Genomic DNA, 19,293 nt, shown 5'->3' with positions numbered 1-19,293 from the left:
AGACAGAACCACATACAAACTCGTAAATACCAAGGGATTTAGACAGAAGCAACGGGTAAGCTTACAGGTCTTGAGGTAATGTCGCATCATCAGTGTTGGCATAGAGAAACAAAGAGCCTCCGCTATCAATACTTAGAAACTTGAGAGAGGCAAGGTCGGTATACTCATCAGTAACAGCAAATATATCCACGCAAACCCCTGCTTGAACTGCTACTCCTGCCTACAAACATTGGCAGGTACAAATAAGCTGGATATCTCCATCTTATTCTTACAAGTAATCAAGGAAAGGAGGCAATACTCCTCCAGTGACTCACCAGATCCTTGTAGAAAGGAGTCTGCTCAGGAAGTAGTGCTTTATCAGCATCTTCGCCTTTGCTGGCATACTGCTCGCCATAGCGCCTAGTATCAAGTTGTCCAGCTCCATAGTCAGGCGGACCAGACAAAAAAGCAAAGACGCGTGCTACAAAAGACATTTCAAATGCAGCAATAATATCATTTCAAGCAATAAACAAACAAAACAAAGTTTCGCACTTCCTGACAGAAATGTAAAGACTCACAAACATTTTGAGCGACATTTAGATGATTACCAATTGCAAAGGTGACACCATGCTCAGCACCAAGGTAATTCAAAATTGCATCCATTGCAACACCAAAACCACGCCCGCCCATAGTTACTCCCTCAATGCCCTGACCTGCAGCAGTAGTCCTCTCCCATGAACTAGTGGGCTTAAGAGTCTCCAAAGCAGCAGCAATGTTGTCCTTGTTCTTTTCTACCTGCACAATAACAACAAAGTCTATATTCTAGAACCTCTCAAAGAATAAACTTCTTAAAAAGTATGGTGCTTTCACCAGAAGCAAATTAAGAAGATTTTATCATACTGGTGCCAGAAAGGACCGCAAAGGCATCGCATCCTCGAGCTCAACAGGAACGTGCCCGTCCAACTCAGGGGGTATAACAACATTTTTAACAACTGGAATAGGCCCTTGTATATCATACAGCCCAATCTTATGGCTAAATGTTGCCAAGCCAAACAGAACTCCAGGTTCTAGTGCTGCAAATAGTCAGGCACGATGTTAAACAATTGATAGCACAGAAATTCGTAAAAACATGGGAAATTTTAGTAACATTGTTCTATGTTTATTTTGGGCACCCAATCACCCTGCCATTGCCTTGCCACACTTGCATATCAAACCGTATGTTACCAAGAGCATCCACAACAATTTTCTGAGCAAATGCTTTGGAGTCTTGGACAAGCTGGAGCAAAGGTGCCAACCGTAATATAACTATTCCACAGACTCTAACATGATCTGCTTATTTACAAAAGGCCCATAAAACACAAAAGCGAAAGAAAGAAGGGTGCTTACCCTCCAGTGCTGCCAGAAGAGCGCTTTTGATAAGCTCCAAAAACTCTTCTGAAGCTGCAACAAGATGCAAACTATTCACCTTTAACAAAACAATCGTGAACAAGCTGCAACAAGACAGATCAGCAAACATAATAGGAAGAAAATTTTGCGAACAGACCCGAACTGTTCAATTTGAAGTTTGAAAAAGTATAATTATGAACCAAATTCTACTATAATACTGTGTATGCACACATTTCCATAGGATGTATAGCTACAAGGCACTCTTTTACATTCATGTACATCAAATACATCTCCATATTTCTATTCTGAGGTAATCTCTGCACTCAGGCCCAGGATCATTAGTTACTGGGTTGTCAAAAAACGTTGTGCTTGGCAATGTATTGATAGACATGTAAGCAAAGTGTAGCGTACTTTTGAAAGCACGAGTAATTGAGGAGCTTCCCATCCTGGATGTCAATCTTTTAGAATATTCGTATTGCAGGGTTTGGCCAAGGCAGTAGGACATACATGTATTTGTGATAACAGGTTACAAGGGAAGGACATTAATCAATATGTATGCTGAGTGCAGTGCACTTGACTAGCTTCCAATTGGCATTATTCAAGAGGCTGACTTGGTTGTTAGTCATTGATTGTTGAAAAATGTAGTCCTTGGCAATGCTTTGATTGGCATTTGTGCCAAGTGCGGAGTAAGATGATGCTAATGACAGGTGTGAATTGCAATCTCCAACAGCGATGCATCCTGCTGTTAGGGCCCTTATTAATCAACTCTGGTCTTCCATATATACCCACTTGTATGGTCTCTAAGAGAAAAATATTAAACTACCCTTCACCAAGTCACGATTGTTCGTCTGTTGAGGTCAAGAACTTTCAACTAATAATAAAGTCTTTCAATTTGTTTTACAAAAGCAAAGAATAATATTTGATGACAAAATCTAATTGACCCATGTTAGCGTGAATGTTTACATAAAGTATTTACTACATTCTTGTTAGCACAATCAATAAGGATGGCTATTGATTGAAACTATGAAGCTTTAGAGGACTTCTCTTGCGAGTGAGGCACTTGCCATTCGTCACAATTGCTCCCAAATAGCTAGCTTCCACGAGGTGAAGTTCTGCCACATATTGGAGTGATTCTTGGTTTCTGAATGATTTGAACTGCTTTTGAGCTGAATCACATTGAAAGACAAAAGCACAGCCCACACCTCTCCTCATTGGCCATGCAGTCAGTGAAGAAAGGGAGAGCTCTTAAAGTTCACCTTAAATCTTCCCATTGAAATATAAAAGCACCGCCGAGGAAGGAAATTCGACGCTGCCATTCTCTTAACTTTTCAATTGGTGCACTGCAGCAGTGGGGAGACACACACACACACACACACACACACACACACACACACACACACACAGAAATGAAATGTAATATTAATGTCATATGTGGACATCATGCCACTTGATGGGTGCGATGCGTTGTTGGGAATCCCGTGGATGTTCCGTATACATGGAGTGCTAGAGGTCTTCAACAAAAAGATCACCCTTCAGCATAGGGGCAAAACTCACATCCTTGATGTAAAGCTTAAAGGGGAGTATGTCTCTATTGTATCTGCTTCGGCTATCACTTCTGTAATTAAGAATCGTCTTTCTGCGTACTTGATTTTTGCACGTGATATTTCAAATAATTGTCAGTCATATTTATTATTGTGTTAGATAAAGAAAGGTCAAGATTTTTGCGAGAGTTTAGTGACTGTTTTTCTGATTCATTACCGTCTCAGTTGCCATCGGAGAGGCCAAAGGATCATGCGATAGATTTGGTGCTAGGTTATAGCCCACCAAATAGGCCTCCCTACAGGGTTAGTGCGTGTAACAAACTCGGATACTCCAAGTCAAGATTCTACCACGACACAGCAGAGATTCACTTCAAAATAGTTCACAATTCACAATTGATTCGACACGGCCCGGCGGAGTTCCGTGCCTAGAGATGTTGGCCCCAAAGACTAGCGCTCCTTTCAGTATTTCTTTTTGTATTAATCTGTGTTCAAAGTACAAGAGAGTAGTTAGGCGCTCACTCTCAGACTCTACGTCCAGATGCTCTGAGAAGTGAGGCCTAGCCCACTTATTTATTGGTACAAGGGATGCCCAAAAGCAGAGCCCCAAAAGCATTAATTTAAAAACTTCACTCAAAAGCAGCCAGTGCTCTTGGCGAAATTCCGTACAGCCTGCCAACGCTTTTTACGACGCAAATCACGAAAGTCCGTACAGCATGCCACGTCACCTGCCCGCCGCGTTTTCCGAAAACTGCCACGTCAGCCTGTCTCCGCATTTCACGAGCCTGCTTTTCCGGGGTGTGTGTGTGGGTATCCGAGCTGCCACGTCATTGGTTTGTGACATACCCCCCTCTTGAAAGCATTGTAATCGCCCTCGATTACACCTGCAAAACAGACAGAGGCCATAAACTGTCTTAGCAGACACTAACTGTTAGTACCGACGCACTAGGACCAACACATCTAGCACATGTACCAACCGACAGTCACATCACAGGACATCACATGACATCACATGACAAATCACATTCAACAATCATTCTAATCTCAGACGATGATTAATCGGCAACGTATTTAGCAGTCACATCTACATCCAGTCGGGACCTCTCATATGCCTGATTGACTAATCCTTATTGCAATCATGTCTATAGAGATTTATCAGACCAAAATGCTACAATCATTTCGTCTATCAGTTCTTGCACTCAAACAAGTCAAGTACAAATCAATCAATATCATTTTCATTATCGGGAATTCCAGTTCATAAAGTCGTATAGCAGAATACTGTCAGCTCAACAGTATCCCTGAAACCCAAAGGGACATCAGTGACTTTATATCAAATCAAAATATTGGGGCAATCTGTCGACAAAGGAGCGGAGAGACTCCCCTCTTGTGCAAGCCCGCTGCACTAGATTCGCCCATGCTGAAGTCGGGGTTCTATCGGAGTAGACTATGCTAAACCGAATGCTTCAAGGTAAAGGTTCACAATCTGGGGAGTATCTGCCAGGTCCTCCTCCTCCATCCACTTCGCATCCAATGCGGGATAGTTCTTGAATTTAAACAAGAACCGCCTCATCACTTTACCTTTTATCTTTCTATCTTTATGTGCCAGTATCTGTTCTGGAACGAGTATCTCCTCGCTTTCCTCCAGTTCAGGTTGCTCATCTGGCTCCCCATCATCGGGCACATCGCCTTTAAAACGCTTCGGGAGACTCACATGAAAAGAATTGTGAATCCTCCAAGTATCGAGCAGCTTCAGTCTAAAGGAGACATCATTTATCTTTTCTTTTATCTGGAAAGGTCCATAGTATCTCATGCTAAGCTTTGGAAAAAGCCGCTCCTTTCCCTTTTTCTTTCTCAGGCGTGCCTTCTCAAAACATAAGAGCACCCAACTGTTCTCCTTTAATTTCAAATCGCGGCGGTGTCGATCTGCTACCTTTTTGTGTCTTTCTTGAGATTTCTCTAAAGCCTCCCGGGCCTTGGCAAAAGCTGTGTCCAAGTCTCGTGTGTTGGTCGGCTTCAAAAATCTTATCTTTCGTGCTTAAGAAGGGTGGAACCTTCGGAGCACCTTCAATAATCTCAAATGGCGCCTTCCCCGTCGAAGAGTGTATCGTGTTATTGTAGGCAAATTCCACCAAGGGCAAATACGTTTCCCATTGAGTCTTCTAATCCGAAATGTAAGACTTCAATAAATCCAATACGACTGAATTTGCAATCTCAGATTGCCCATCTGTCTACGGGTGGAAAGATGACGAGAACTGCAACCGTGTGCCAATGTTCTCCCAAATCGCCTTCCAAAACAAACTCGTGAATCGGGGATCTCTGTCAGAGACAATTGTCTCAGGCATGCCATGTAATCTGAATATCTGGGCAATGAACAGTCTCGCTAAATGATTCGGCTTGACTGTCTTCTTCACTGGAATGAAATGAGCTTGCTTGCTAAATATGTCGATAACAGTCCAGGTACCATCGTGCCCACTTTGTGTCTTCGGGAGATCAAAAATAAAATCCATAGCAATACTTTCCCAGGGGCGGGTGGGTATGGGTAAAGGCTGTAACAATCCCTGCGCTTTATGCCTATCAAACTTGACCTTCTGGCATACCAAGCAACTGCGTACAACATCGTCCACATCCTTCTAGAGTCTCGGCCAAAAGAAGTATTTCTCCACACCTTTCAAGGTGATATCAATGTCGCGGTGACCCGTAAATGGTGGACAGTGGCATTCGGTTAAAACCCTTTTCCCTCAACTGCTGTGTAACACACAACATCGTTTTCTTCATCAAGTAGCCATCCCGAATGGAATATCCCGCTACTACCTCCCCATTCTGTATTCGACTGAAAATATCTGCAAAATCTGTATCTGTGGCATATTGATCGACCATATCCTCGAAGCTTCTATGGTGTATCGCGAAAATAGTCAGAACCAACCGCTTCCGGACAAAGCATCTACCACCAAGTTCTTTAGTCCTTGCACATGGACAATCTGGAAGTGAAACTGTGACAAGACCTCACCCACCGCATCTACTTTTCGATAGCTGCTTCTGTGACAAGAAGTAGCGTAAACTCTGGTGATCTGTAAAAACCGTAAAATCAGCTCCAAGTAGGTAATGTCGCCACTGAGTAAGAGCATGGATAACCGCTAAAAGCACTTTCTCATATATCTGTGTTGTCAATTCCGGCCTTGAAAACAATCGGCTCTCGTAGGCAATGACATGGCCTTCTTGCATTAAGACCGCACCCAGACTACAACCACAAGCATCACAATATACTTCGAATGACTTTTGCAAATCCAGCAAAGTCAAAACTGGTCCTGTAGTCAATTTCTCTTTCAATGTCTGAAAGGCAGTCACCTCTGTGGGTCCCCAAGAGAAAGGGACTCCTTTCTGTGTCAAGATATGCAAAGGGGAAGCAACCTCTGCAAACTTTCTAATGAACCGCCGGTAGTAAGAACATAAGCCCAAGAAGCTTCTTACTTCATGGACATTCTTTAAATTGGGCCAATCACGTATGGTCTCAATCTTGGTCGGGTCCATCTGCACTCCTGCTCCTGAGACGATGTGTCCCAAAAAGTGTATCTCTGGTAGGAAAAATTCACTCTTCTTTGCATTAATCACCAACTTGTGATCTCGCAATGCCTGAAAGACTTGTAGCAGATGTTCTCTATGTTCAGCCTCATCCTTGGAGAAGGCAATAATGTCATCAAAGAAAGTGCCCATAAAAGATCTGTACTCTCTGAAAATCCTGTCGATCGTTCGGTTAAAGGTCACTGGAGCATTGGTAAGGCCAAAAGGCATCACCAAAAATTCGAATAAACCAAAGTTCGCCCGAAAAGCTGTCTTGTAGACATCTCTCGGCACGATTCGGATCTAATGATATGCGCTCTTCAAATCAATCCTATTGAAACAAGAGGACCCATGTAGTCGGTCAAGAATATCATCGATCCTAGGAATCAAAAATCTGTTCTTGATGGTGATTTTGTTGAGAGCTCTATAGTCAATGCACATTCTCCAAGATCCGTCTTTCTTCAAAACCAACAACACGGGAGAGCAGTAAGGTGAAGTACTCGGCTCGATAAGACCCTTTTCCAAGAGGTCTTTTACTTGGTTCAAAATTTCTTCATTCTCGGCTCAGCTCACTCGGTAAGGTGGCCGGTTCGGTGGTGTGCTTCCGGGTATCAGATCAATGGTATGATCCTCAAGAAGAGCTGGTGGCAACTCACCTGGCAGGCCCTCAGAAAAGCAATGGGCATGAGTGTGGAGAAAATCTTGGCGTTCTTTATCAAGGTCAAACATATTTGTCCTATGTTCATCATTCAACTCTTTCAAAAAGATAGAGTAAACAAACAGACTGGATTTCATTAATTTCAAAACAGCCGAAGCCGATACAATAGGGACAGACTCGCCCTTAAGTTTCACATCAAGTACAATGGTTCGACCCTTTTCAATAGTCAATGTCGCTTTCTTCGTCCGATAATCGACCACGACATTGTTCTTATGGTACCAAGGGACTCCCAGGAGAACATCACAACCTTCCAAGGGCATTATGTAGAAGTTCTCGTGCCCCAAATACCCTTGACAATGCAACCAAAGTTTGCCAATGACAGGTGTAATGGCCACGTGTCACAAAGTGATGACGTGCTGCCCGCTCTGTGCAAACCCTAACCCTAAAATCAAAAACCCTAATTTTGTGAAAACCCTAACCCTAAAATCAAAAACCCTAATTCTGTAAAAACCCTAACCCTGAAATGGAAAAGCTGACGTGGCTCGCTGTACAGCAGTCCCGGAATTTGTGGAGAACCTACCACGTGGCAACAATACCGATGCCCGCAAAAAGCGACGCATATTGCGGCAAATCAGCTTTTTGGACAGCCTTTGGGTAGTGCTTTTTCCTACGCAATTGGGAGAGAGAGAGAGAGAGAGAGAGAGAGAGAGAGAGAGAGAGAGAGAGAGAGAAACTGCTTTATTTTTGCAAAGCTTTTGAGCTTTTGATTTCAGCTTTTGGGGCTCTGCTTTTAGCAACCCTTGTACCTTTAAATATGTGAGCAGGCCTCTCACAACTCAGAGCATCTGGACGCAAAGTCTGAGCGTGAGCGCCTGCCCACACTCTTGTACATTCAACTCAGATTAATACAAAAAGAAATACCGAAAGGGGCGCCAGTCTTTGGGGCCAATATCGCTAGGCACGGAACTCCGCCGGGCCAGTGTTAGATCAATTGTGAACTGTGAACTGTTTTGAAGTGGTTATTTGGTGTTGTCGTGGTAGCTTCTTGACTTGGAGTGTCCAAGTCTGTTGCAGTGGTGTCAGAGCACGGTCGATTTCTCTTTTATGGGAAATTTTTTCACGGCACCTATGGCTTCAGGCAACGATCAGTCGACTCCCTCTGCATCCGGAGATGCGGGAAGGGATCACAACAAAGATTCCGGCAAGGAGTATGGCCCGCCTCACCCTACTCAGGCGGAGCGTCGAGAGATGGAGCGTCGTCAATTGATCGGCGATGCAACAAAGATGATGCTCAATTTTTGCGGAGGACCCAAAATTTGCAAAATATATGAGCGAGACTTCTTTCCGGGAAGTGCATGAGCAGTGGCAGAAAACCACAACACCACCCCCAAAACCCGTTCTCAAGAAACCTTCTGCTGACAAGAAGTATTCAGAAAAGGAATTAGAAGAGGTGGTTGATGCACGGATTGCTCAGCTTTTTGACGCGCAAAACAAAGCTAAAAAGCACGGCAAAAAGCAGAAGAAGGGCACTGACTTCCCGGGTTATTTGGGTCATCAGTCGACATTTCAGAAGGCAAAGAAACAGAAGAAGCGTGTTCGATTTGAAGGAATACCCAGTTCTTCTTCTTCTTCTCCTTCTTCTTCTTTTGACAGTTCTTCTAGCTCATCTGACTCGAGTGAAGACGACCAAAAAGGCAAAAAGCAAAGCAAGAAACAACGCTTCGGAAAGAGCAAGAAAAAGGCAAAGAAGTCTAAATCTCACCTAGTGAGTGACAGTTCTACAGAGGACTCGTCTACAAGCAGTTCAGACTCTAATGAGAGCCAACCAGTATGACTTTCTTGAAGACAAAAGCAAGAAAGTCCGAGAGTTTAAGGAAGGTGGACAGTCAATTAAATTTGACACGTTTTCGGGGATATAGAGATGCTTCGAAGGCTTTGTCTTTTGTACAGCAGTTTGACATCGCTTTCACAGGAGGACGTTACTCAAAGCACTCTAAGATTCGAAGAGCTGCCTCTTACTTTAAGGGGAATGCTTGAACTTGGTGATCCACGCTTCTATTAAGCAAGATTGTGTCAGTTAAATGGTTGAAATTTAAGAGGCTTTTTATTTCTTCTTGGTTGACTCGAGAGGATGAACGTGATATACGACTCGAGTATGAACGTGATATACGAACTGCTTGGAACCATCTTCGAATGACCAAGACAGATACAGTGGCCGCTTATTGCGAGAGATTCTGGAGCTCTTTTCTACCCGCCTCTTCATTTAAGAAGATCTCTCGTTCAAGGAGCAGATTGAGCGGTTTACCTTGGGTCTACCTACAGCGATCCGAGATCACTGCTTGGAACAACAGTTAGCTTCTATTCAAGAGTTGATGAGTCGTGTGAAACGGGGTTTTGCCATTCACTCTGGCAATCTGACCTACCCCACCGATGAGATCATGACACAAAGAGCTGAACAAACTTCGACAAATGAACGTAGAAAGAGAAAGAGCAACTCAGAAAAGAAAGATGCACGACCCAAGCTTACTCCTCAGGAGATGGCTCGCTTCATCAGGGAGGGGAAGTGCTTTGGATGCGGGGAAACAGGACATATCTCTGCGAAGTGCCCTAAAAAGGCACATAAAGAACAGAACGACAAGGACGACGAAAGGCCTGAGAGTCCGAGAGCAGCTGAGGAACGTGGAAGAAAAGGCAAGATGAAAACAGGACTGGTTCCAGATTGCGTGGGTATCGATCCCAGCACGCTGGACGAGAGTACAAAACTTTGCCGAGCTTGGGGCAAAGTGAAAGACCAAGAGGCCCTGATCTTCTTTGATGGAGGAGCCAAGGCTAAATTCATTTCACCGAAATTGGCAGTGCGGCTCGAGATCACTCCCGATCGGATGGGACCACTTGCGGAGGCAATTCTAGCGGCACCCGACAGGGACGTAGCCATTACACCTGTCATTGGCAAACTTCGGTTGCATTGTCCGAGGTATTTGAGGCATGAGGACTTTTACATAATGCCTTTGGAAGGTTGTGATGTTGATGTTCTCTTGGGAATTCCCTGTTACCAAAAGAACAATACCGTGGTCAACTATCGGACGAGGAAAGCGACATTGACTACAGAGAAGGGCAGAACCATTGTACTTGACATAAAACTAAAGGGCGAGTCTGTCCCTATTGTATCGGCTTCGGCCATTTCTAAATTAATAAAATCCAGTCTGTTTGTTTACTCGATCTTTATGAAAGGGTTGAGTGATGAGGATAGGACAAATATGTCTAAACTTAATAAAGAACGCCAAGATTTTCTCCACTCTCATGCCGACTGATTCTTGGAGGGCTTGCCGGGCGAGTTACCACCCACTCGTCCTGAAGATCATACCCTTGATCTGATACCTGGAAGCACACCACCGCATAGGCCACCAGACTCTGTGAGCCGAGCACAAAATGAAGAGATTATAAACCAAGTGAAAGACCTCTTGGAAAAGGGTCTTGTCCTGCCTAGTACTTCACCGTATTGCTCTCCAGTGTTGTTGGTTTTGAAGAAAGACGGATCTTGGAGAATGTGCATCCATTATAGAGCTCTCAACAAAATCACCATCAAGAACAGATTTCCGATTCCTAGGATCAATGATATACTCGACAGATTAGAGGGATACTCGTGTTTTAGCAGGATTGATTTGAAGAGTGGATATCATCAGATCAAAATCGAGCCGAGAGATGTCTACAAGACAGCCTTTCGGACAACTTTTGGGTTATTTGAGTTTTTGGTGATTCCTTTTAACTTAACCAATGCTCCTACGACATTTAACCGGATGATGGACAGGATTTTTTGAGAGTACAGGCTATTTGTTGGCACTTTCTTTGATGATATCATTGTTTTCTTCAAGAATGAGGCAAAACATAGAGATCATCTGCTTCAGGTCTTTCAGGCATTACGAGATCACAAGTTAGTGATTAATGCAAAGAAAAGTGAATTTTTCCTACCAGAGATACGCTTTTTGGGACACAGTGTGTCAGCAACAGAAGTGCAAATGGATTTGGCCAAGATAGAGACTATCCGTGATTGGCCCGATTTGAAGAATGTCCATGAAGTTAGAAGCTTCTTGGGACTGTGTTCGTACTACAGGCGGTTCATTCGAAAGTTTGCAGAGGTTGCTTCCCCTTTGCATATCTTGACACATAAAGGAGTCCCTTTCTCGTGGGCACCCACAAAGGTGACTGCCTTTCAGACTTTGAAAGAGAAATTGACTACGTGACTAGTTTTGACTTTGCCGGACTTCCAGAAGTCATTTGAAGTATATTGTGATGCTTATGGTCGTAGTCTAGGTGCGATCTTAATGCAAGAAGGCCATGTCATTGCTTATGAGAGCCGATTGTTCTCAAGGCCGAAATTGAGAGCACAGATTTATGAGAAAGAGCTTTTGGCGGTTATCCATGCTCTTACTCAGTGGCGGCATTACCTACTCGGACAGGATTTTACTGTTTTTACAGACCATTAGAGTTTACGCTACTTCTTGTCACAGAAGCAGCTATCGGAAAAGCACATGCGGTGGGCGAACATCTTGTCACAGTTTCACTTCCAGATTGTCCATGTTCAGGGACAGAAGAATGTGGTGGCAGATGCTTTGTTTCAGAAACCGTTGGTTCTAGCTATTTCCGCGGTACATCATAGGAGCTTCGAGGATATGGTTGACCAGTATGCCACAGATCCAGATTTTGCATACGTTTTCACACAGATTCGGAATAGGGAGTCAGTAGCGGGATATTCCATTCGGGATGGCTACTTGATAAGAAAAACCATGTTGTGCGTTACACAGCCGTTGAGGGAAAAGGTTATAACCGAATGCCACTATCCACCTTTTACGGGTCACCGCGGCATTGCTACCACCATGGAAGGGCTAGAGAGATACTTCTTTTGGCCGAGACTCGACAAGGATGTGGAAGAGTTTCTGCGCAGTTGCTTGGTATGCCAGAGAGTCAAGTTTGACGGGCATAAAGCATAGGGATTGTCACAGCCTTTGCCCATACCCACACGCCCCTGGGAAAGTATTGCAATAGATTTCATTTTTGATATCCCGAGAACACAGAGTGGTCACGATAAGCAGGCTCATTTCATTCCAGTGAAGAAAAAAGTCAAGCCGGATCACTTAGCGAGACTGTTTGTGGCCCAGATTTTCAGATTACATGGTGTGCCTGAGACGATTGTCTCCGACAAGGACCCCAAATTTACGAGTTTGTTTTGGAAGGCAATTTGGGAGAACATTGGCACGCGGTTGCAATTCTCGTCATCGTTCAACCCACAGACTGACGGGCAATCCGAGATTGCCAATTCAGTGGTTTTAGATTTATTGAAGTCTTATATCTCATATCAGAAAACTCATGGGGAAAAGTATCTACCTTTGGTGGAATTTGCCTACAATAACACGATACACTCTTCGACGGGGAAGGCGCCATTTGAGATTGTTGAAGGTGTTGCGAAGGTTCCACCCTTCCTAGGCATGAAAGATAAGATTTTTGAAGCGGATGAGTATACACGGCTTTTGCCAAAGTCCGCGAGGCTTTGCAAAAATCTCAAGAACGACAGAAGAAGGCAGCGGATCGCCATCGTCGCGATTTGAAATTGAAGGAGGATGATTGGGTGCTCTTACGTTTTGAGAAGGCACGCAGGAGAAAGAAAAAGGGAAAGGAGAGGCTTTTTCCAAAGCTTAGTATACGATACTACGGACCTTTCTAGATCTCCAAAAAGATCAATGATGTCTCCTTCTGACTGAAACTGCCTGATACTTGGAGGATTCACGATACATTTCATGACACATGTGAGTCTCTTGAAACCTTTTAAAAGTGATGTGCCTGAAAATGGGGAGCCCGATGAGCAACAAGAAGTAGAGGAAAACGAGGACATCCTTGTTCCTCAACAGATTTTGGCACATAAGGACACAAAGAATAAAGGTAAAGTCCGAAGGCGGTTCTTGGTTAAGTTCAAGAACTATCCTGCATTGGATGCGAAGTGGATGGAGGAGGACCTAGCAAATACTCCTCAGATTGTGAAACTTTATCTCGAAGCTTTTGGTTTAGCATAGTCTATTCCAAATGGAACCCAGAATTCAGCTTGGCCGGAGATCTAGTGCAGTGGGATGCACAAGAGGGGAGTTACTCCGCTCCTTTGTCAACAGATGCCTTGATTTTTAGAATACTAGAGTCACTGATGTCTCTTTGAGCTTTTTAGGGATACTGAGAGCTGACAGTATTCTGCTGTACGACTTTATAAAATGGAATTCCGGAATACGAAACTGATTTGTTCTTGATTTGTTTTAAGTGCAAGAACTGATAGACGAAATGACTGCAACATTTTGGTCTAATTGATCTCGAATTAACATGGTTGCAATAGGGGTTAGTCAATCGGACATCGATGAGGTCCCAACTGGATCTAGATGCGATTGCTAGCTACATTGCCGATAAATCATATTCTATGATCCGAATGAATGTTGCATGTCATGTGATGTCCTGTGATGTCTTGTAATGTCGTGTGATGTGACTGTCGATTGGTACATGTGCTAGATGTGTGTTTCTAGTACGTAGGTACTAACAGTCAGTGTCTGCTAAGACAGTTTATGACCTCTGTCTATTTTTACAAGTGTAATCGAGGGCAATTACAATGCTTTCAAGAGGGGGGTATGTCACAAAGTGATGACGTGGCTGCCCGCTCTGTGCAAACCCTAACCCTAAAATCAGAAACCCTAATTCTGTGGAAACCCTAACCCTAAAATCAAAAACCCTAATTCTGTGAAAACCCTAACCTTGAAATGAAAAAGCTGACGTGGCTTGCCGTACAGCAGTCCCGGAATTTGTGGAGAACCTGCCACGTGGCAGCGGCACGGACGCCCACAAAAAGCGACGCATATTGCGGCACATCAGCTTTTTGGACAGCCTTTAGGTAGTGCTTTTTCCTACGCAATTGGGGGAGAGAGAGAGAGAGAGAGAGAGAGAGAGAGAGAGAGAGAGAGAGAGAGAGAGAGAGAGAGAGAGAGAGGCCTCTTTGCTTTAGCAAGAGAGAGAGAGGAACTGCTTTATTTTTGCAAAGCTTTTGAGCTTTTGATTTCAACTTTTGGGGCTCTGCTTTTAGCAACCCTTGTACCTTTAAATATGTGAGCAAGCCTCTCACAACTCAGAGCATCTAGACGCAGAGTCTGAGTGTGAGCGCCTGCCCGCACTCTTGTACTTTGAACTCAGATTAATACAAAAGGAAATACCGAAAGGGGCGCGAGTCTTTGGGGCCAATATCTCTAGGCATGGAACTCCGTCGGGCCAGTGTCGAATCAATTGTGAACTGTTTTGAAGTGGTTATTTGGTGTTGTCGTGGTAGATTCTTGACTTGGAGTGTCCAAGTCTGTTACACCACGTCCCTACCGGGTGCCGCTAGAACTGCCTCTGCTTGTGGTCCCATACGAGCGGGTGTAATCTCAAGCCGCACCGCCAATTCAGGTGAAATGAAGTTGGCCTTGGCTCCTCCATCAAAGAAAATCAGGACTTCTTGATCTTTCACTTTGCCTCAAGCTCAGCAAAGTTCTGTACTTTCATCAATCGTGCTTTGGTCAGTACCCATACAATATGGAACCAGTCCTTCTTTCATCTTTTAATCCACGTTCCTCAGCTGCTTTCGAACTCTTTGGCCTTTCTTCATCTTGTTCTTTTTGTGCCTTTTTAGACCACTTCGCGGAGATGTGCCCATGTTCCCCACATCCAAAACACTTCCCCTCTTTGATGTAGTTGACTCTCTCCCAAAGAGTGAGCCGGGGTTGTGCATCCTTATCTTTCTTTTCTTGGGGGCTCTTCTTCTTTCTACTTTCATTAGTAGAAGTCTGTTCGGTTCTCTGCATCATGATCTCATCTGTGGGGTAAGTCAAACTACCTGAATGTATGGCAAAGCCCCGTTTTGCATGACTCATCAGTTCTTGAATAGATTCGGACTTTTGTTCTAAGCAGTGAACTCGGATCTCCGTAGGAAGTCCGCAGCTAAACCGCTCAATATGTTCTTTAAACGAGATCTTCTTAAATGAAGAAGCGGGTAGAAAAGAGCTCCAAAATCTCTCACAATATGCAACCATAGTATCTTTCTTGGTCATCCGGAGATGATTCCAAGCAGTTCGTATGTCTCATTCGTACTCCCGAGTAAACCAAGAAGAAATAAAAAGCCTTTTAAATTTCAGTCATTTAACATTCTTGTTCAATAGAAGAGTGGACCACCATGTTCAAGCATTTCCCTTGAAGTAAGAGGTAGCCCTCCGAATCTTGGAGTGCTATGAGTAATGCCCTCCAGAGAAAGCTATATCAAACCGCTATATGAAGGCCAAAGCCCTCGAAGCATCTGGGAATCCAAAAAAAGTGTCAAACTTAATTGACTGTCCACCTTCTTTAAATTCTCGAACTTTCTTGCTTTTATCCTCGAAAAAGTCAAACTGGTTGGCTTTATAAAAATGCTTGTTCTTTGCGTAAAATCTGTGGTCGTCGGAGTCCGTGTCACAAAGTGATGACGTGGCAGACAACAGAAACCCTAATTTCTGCCAAAAACCCTAAAATTCCTGCAAACCCTAATTTTTGCCAGAAACCCTAATTTCCGGAAATCGTGGAGGCTGAAATTTTTTTATTAAAAAAATTTTTTTTCTTTTTTGGAAAATGATGAGCGACGCAAATTTCGCTTTTTCTCTACTTAAATGAGAAAGAGAGAGAGAATGCTTTTGCTTTCATGTTTTGACTCTCTGTGAGAGAGAGAGAGCAATTGCTTTTGATTTTGAAGCTTTTGGGGCTCTGCTTTTGGGCATCCCTTGTATCCTTTAAATTAGTGGTGAGGGCCTCACTTCTCAGGGCATCTGGACGCAGAGTCTGAGAGTGAAACCCTAACCGCTCTTTTGTACTTTGATGATTGATTAATATAAAAAGGAATACCGAAAGGGGCGCCAGTCTTTGGGGCCAATATCTCTAGGCACGGAACTCCGCCGGGCCAGTGCAAATCTATTGTGATCTGTGAATTGTTTTGAAGTGGTTATTTGGTGCTGTCGCGGTTGATTCTTGACTTGGAGTGTCCAAGTCTGTTACAATAGTATCAGAGCACAGCCGATTTCTCCTCTACGAGAAATCCGATCCCCGAAAAAAAAAAAATCCGCGGCACCTATGGCTTCAGGCAATGATCAGTCGACTCCCTCTGCATTTGGAGATGCGGGCAGGGATCACAAGGAAGATTCCGGCAGAGAGTACGGCCCGCCTTGGCCTACTTAAGCGGAGCGGCGAGAGATAGAGCGTCGCCAGTTGATCGGCGATGCAACAAAGATGATGCTCAATTTTGCCAAGGACCCGAAGATGGCAAAATATATGAACCAAACCTCTTTGGAAGAGGTACAGATGGAGTGGCAGAGAACCACAACACCACTCCCGAAACCCGCTCTCAAGAAACCTTCTGCCTCCAAGAAATATACAGAGAAGGAACTAGAGAACGTGGTTGATGCACGGATTGCTCAGCTTTTTGACACGCAAAAGAAAGCCAAAAAGCACGGCAAAAAGCAGAAGAAAGGCATTGACTTCCCGAGATATTTGGGTCGTCGGTCGACATTTGACAAGGCAAAGAAATTGAAGAAGCGCGTCAAGTTTGAACACCTGCCCACTTCTTCTTCTTCTTCTTCTTCTTCTGACAGTTCTTCTAGCAGCTCAGATTCGAGTGAAGAAGACAGAAAAGGTAAAAAGCGAAGCAAGAAGCAACGCTTTGGAAAGGGCAAGAGAAAGGCAAAGAAGGCTAAATCTCGCCCAGAGACTGACAGTTCTACTGAGGACTCGTCTACAGACAGCTCAGATTCCGATGACGGAAAGTTTTATGCGAACAAGAAGAATTTTTACAAAGCCAACCAGTATGACTTTCTCGAAGATAAAAGCAAGAAAGTCCAAGAGTTTATGGAAGGTGGCCACTCGATCAAGTTTGATACTTTTCAGGATACTCAGATGCTTCGAAGGCTTTGTCTTTTATACAGCAGTTTGACATCACTTTCGCGGGAGGACGCTATTCAGAGCACTCCAAGATTCGGAGAGCTGCCTCTTACTTTAAGGGGAATGCTCGTACTTGGTGGTCCACGCTTCTATTAAGCAAGACTGTGCCAATTACATGGCTGAAATTCAAGAGGCTTTTTATTTCTTCTTGGTTGACTCAAGAGTTTGAGCGAGATATACGAGCTGCTTGGAACCATCTCCGGATGACCAAGAGCGATACAGTGAATTCTTATTGTGAAAGATTCTGGAGCTCTTTTCTACCCGCCTCTTCATTCAAGAAGATCTCGTTCAGAGAACAGATTGAGCGGTTTACCTTGGGTCTACCTACAGAGATCCGAAATCACTGCTTGGAACAGAAGTCAGCTTCTGTTCAGGAGTTGATGAGTCATGCGAAGCGGGGCTTTGCCATTCACTCTGGTAGTCTGACCTACCCCACAGATGAGGCCATGACACAACGAGCCGAACAGACTTCTAGGAATGAAAGTAGAATAAAAAAGAGCAACCCAGAGAAAAAAAAAGGATGCACGACCTAAGCTTACTCCTGGGGAGAGAGCTCGCTTCATCAGAGAGGGGAAGTGCTTTGGATGCGGGAAACATAGACATATTTCCACAAAGTGCCCTGATAAGGCACAGAAAGAACAGAATGATAAAGACGACGACAGGTCTGAGAGTTCGAGAGCAACTGAGGAATGTGGCAGAAAAGGCAAATAGAAAAGCAAAACTGGTACCACATGGCGTGGGACCTGCACCGAATCTAATGAATGAAAGTACAAACTTTGCCGCTTTCGGGGCAAAGTGAAGGATCAGGAAGCTCTTTTGAAGGAGCCAAGGCCAACTTCTTTTCACTTGGAATTGGCGGCTCGATTTGGAACTACGCCCGACAGACTGACGCCATAGGCGGAGGTAGTTCGACTAGCACTCGGATGGGATGTTGCCATTACACCGAGCATTGGCAAACTTCGTTTGCAATGACAGGGGTGTTCAGGGCACGCGAGTGACGTTCTACTCGCGATCCCTTGGTACCACAAGAACTACGCCGTGGTTGACTACCGGACCGAGAAAGCGACTTTGATAAATGAAGGGCTTAGAGATTGTACTTGATGAACTTCAGTTTTCTTACTCATTCTTTTGGGAGAACTGAACGATGGATAAAGGTTAAATATGTTTTGACCCGAAGAAAAGAACGCCAAGATTTTTTTCTCCAAAGCTCATGCCGATTGCTTTTGAGAGGGCCTGAAGATCATACCATTGATCTGATATCTGGAAGCACGCCACCGAATCGGCCACCTTATCGTGTGAGCCGAGTACAGAATGAAAAGATTATGAACCCAGTGAAAGACCTCTTGGAAAAGGGTCTTGTCCAACCTAGTACTTCACCGTATTGCTCTCCAGTGTTGTTGGTTTTGAAGAAAGACAGATCTTGGAGAATGTGCATCGATTATAGCACTCTCAACGAAATCACCATCAAGAACAGATTTCCGATTCCTAGGATCAATGATATACTCGACAGACTACAGGGATCCTCGTGCTTTAGCAGGATTGACTTGAAGAGTGGATATCATCATATCAGGATAGCGCCAGGAGATGTCTACAAGACAGCTTTTCGGACGACTTTTGGGTTATTTGAGTTTTTGGTGATGCCTTTTGGCTTAACCAATGCTCCTGCGACATTTAACCGGATGATGGATAGGATTTTTCGAGAGTACAGGCTATTTGTTGGCACTTTCTTTGACGACATCATTGTTTTCTCGAAGAATGAGGCAGAACACAGAGATCATCTGCTTCAAGTCTTTCAGGCATTACGAGATCACACGCTAGTGATTAATGCAAAAAAAAAAAAGTGAATTTTTCCTACCAGAGATACACTTTTTGGAACAAAATGTGTCAGCAGCAGGAGTGCAAATGGACCCGGCCATGATAGAGACTATCCGTGATTGGCCCGATTTGAGGAATGTCCATGAAGCTAGAAGCTTCTTGGGACTGTGTTCGTACTACAGGCGGTTCATACGAAAGTTTGCAGAGGTTGCTTCCCCTTTGCATACCTTGACACAGAAAGGAGTACCTTTTTCGTGGGGACCCACAGAGGTGACTGCCTTTCGGACATTGAAAGAGAAATTGACTACGGGACCTATTTTGACTTTGTCGGACTTGCAGAAG

The 19,293-nt window shown here is 44.1% G+C and overlaps 1 protein-coding gene across 3 annotated transcripts in view; it reads right to left on the bottom strand.

Moving 5' to 3' along the window:
• LOC147433518 (sec23/sec24 transport family protein) overlaps positions 1-19,293 on the bottom strand; it is a 102,431-nt gene that overhangs the window by 71,361 nt on the left and 11,777 nt on the right. For all 3 annotated transcript variants that reach the window (XM_086490197.1, XM_086490195.1, XM_086490196.1), the window contains exons 3-7: positions 1,366-1,419; positions 880-1,052; positions 588-774; positions 315-460; positions 66-220 (exon numbers count right to left, since the gene is read on the bottom strand). In XM_086490197.1, the coding sequence (XP_086346323.1) occupies positions 66-220; positions 315-460; positions 588-774; positions 880-1,052; positions 1,366-1,419 (715 nt within the window). The remainder of the gene's footprint in view (positions 1-65; positions 221-314; positions 461-587; positions 775-879; positions 1,053-1,365; positions 1,420-19,293) is intronic.

The sequence above is a fragment of the Adiantum capillus-veneris genome, chromosome 19 (genome assembly GCF_014529385.1).
Source record: "Adiantum capillus-veneris isolate H3 chromosome 19, ASM1452938v2, whole genome shotgun sequence".
In the NCBI taxonomy this organism is placed as follows: domain Eukaryota; kingdom Viridiplantae; phylum Streptophyta; class Polypodiopsida; order Polypodiales; family Pteridaceae; genus Adiantum; species Adiantum capillus-veneris.
Note: the sequence above shows the minus strand (reverse complement) of the source record. Positions and strands in the feature narration are given on the sequence as shown.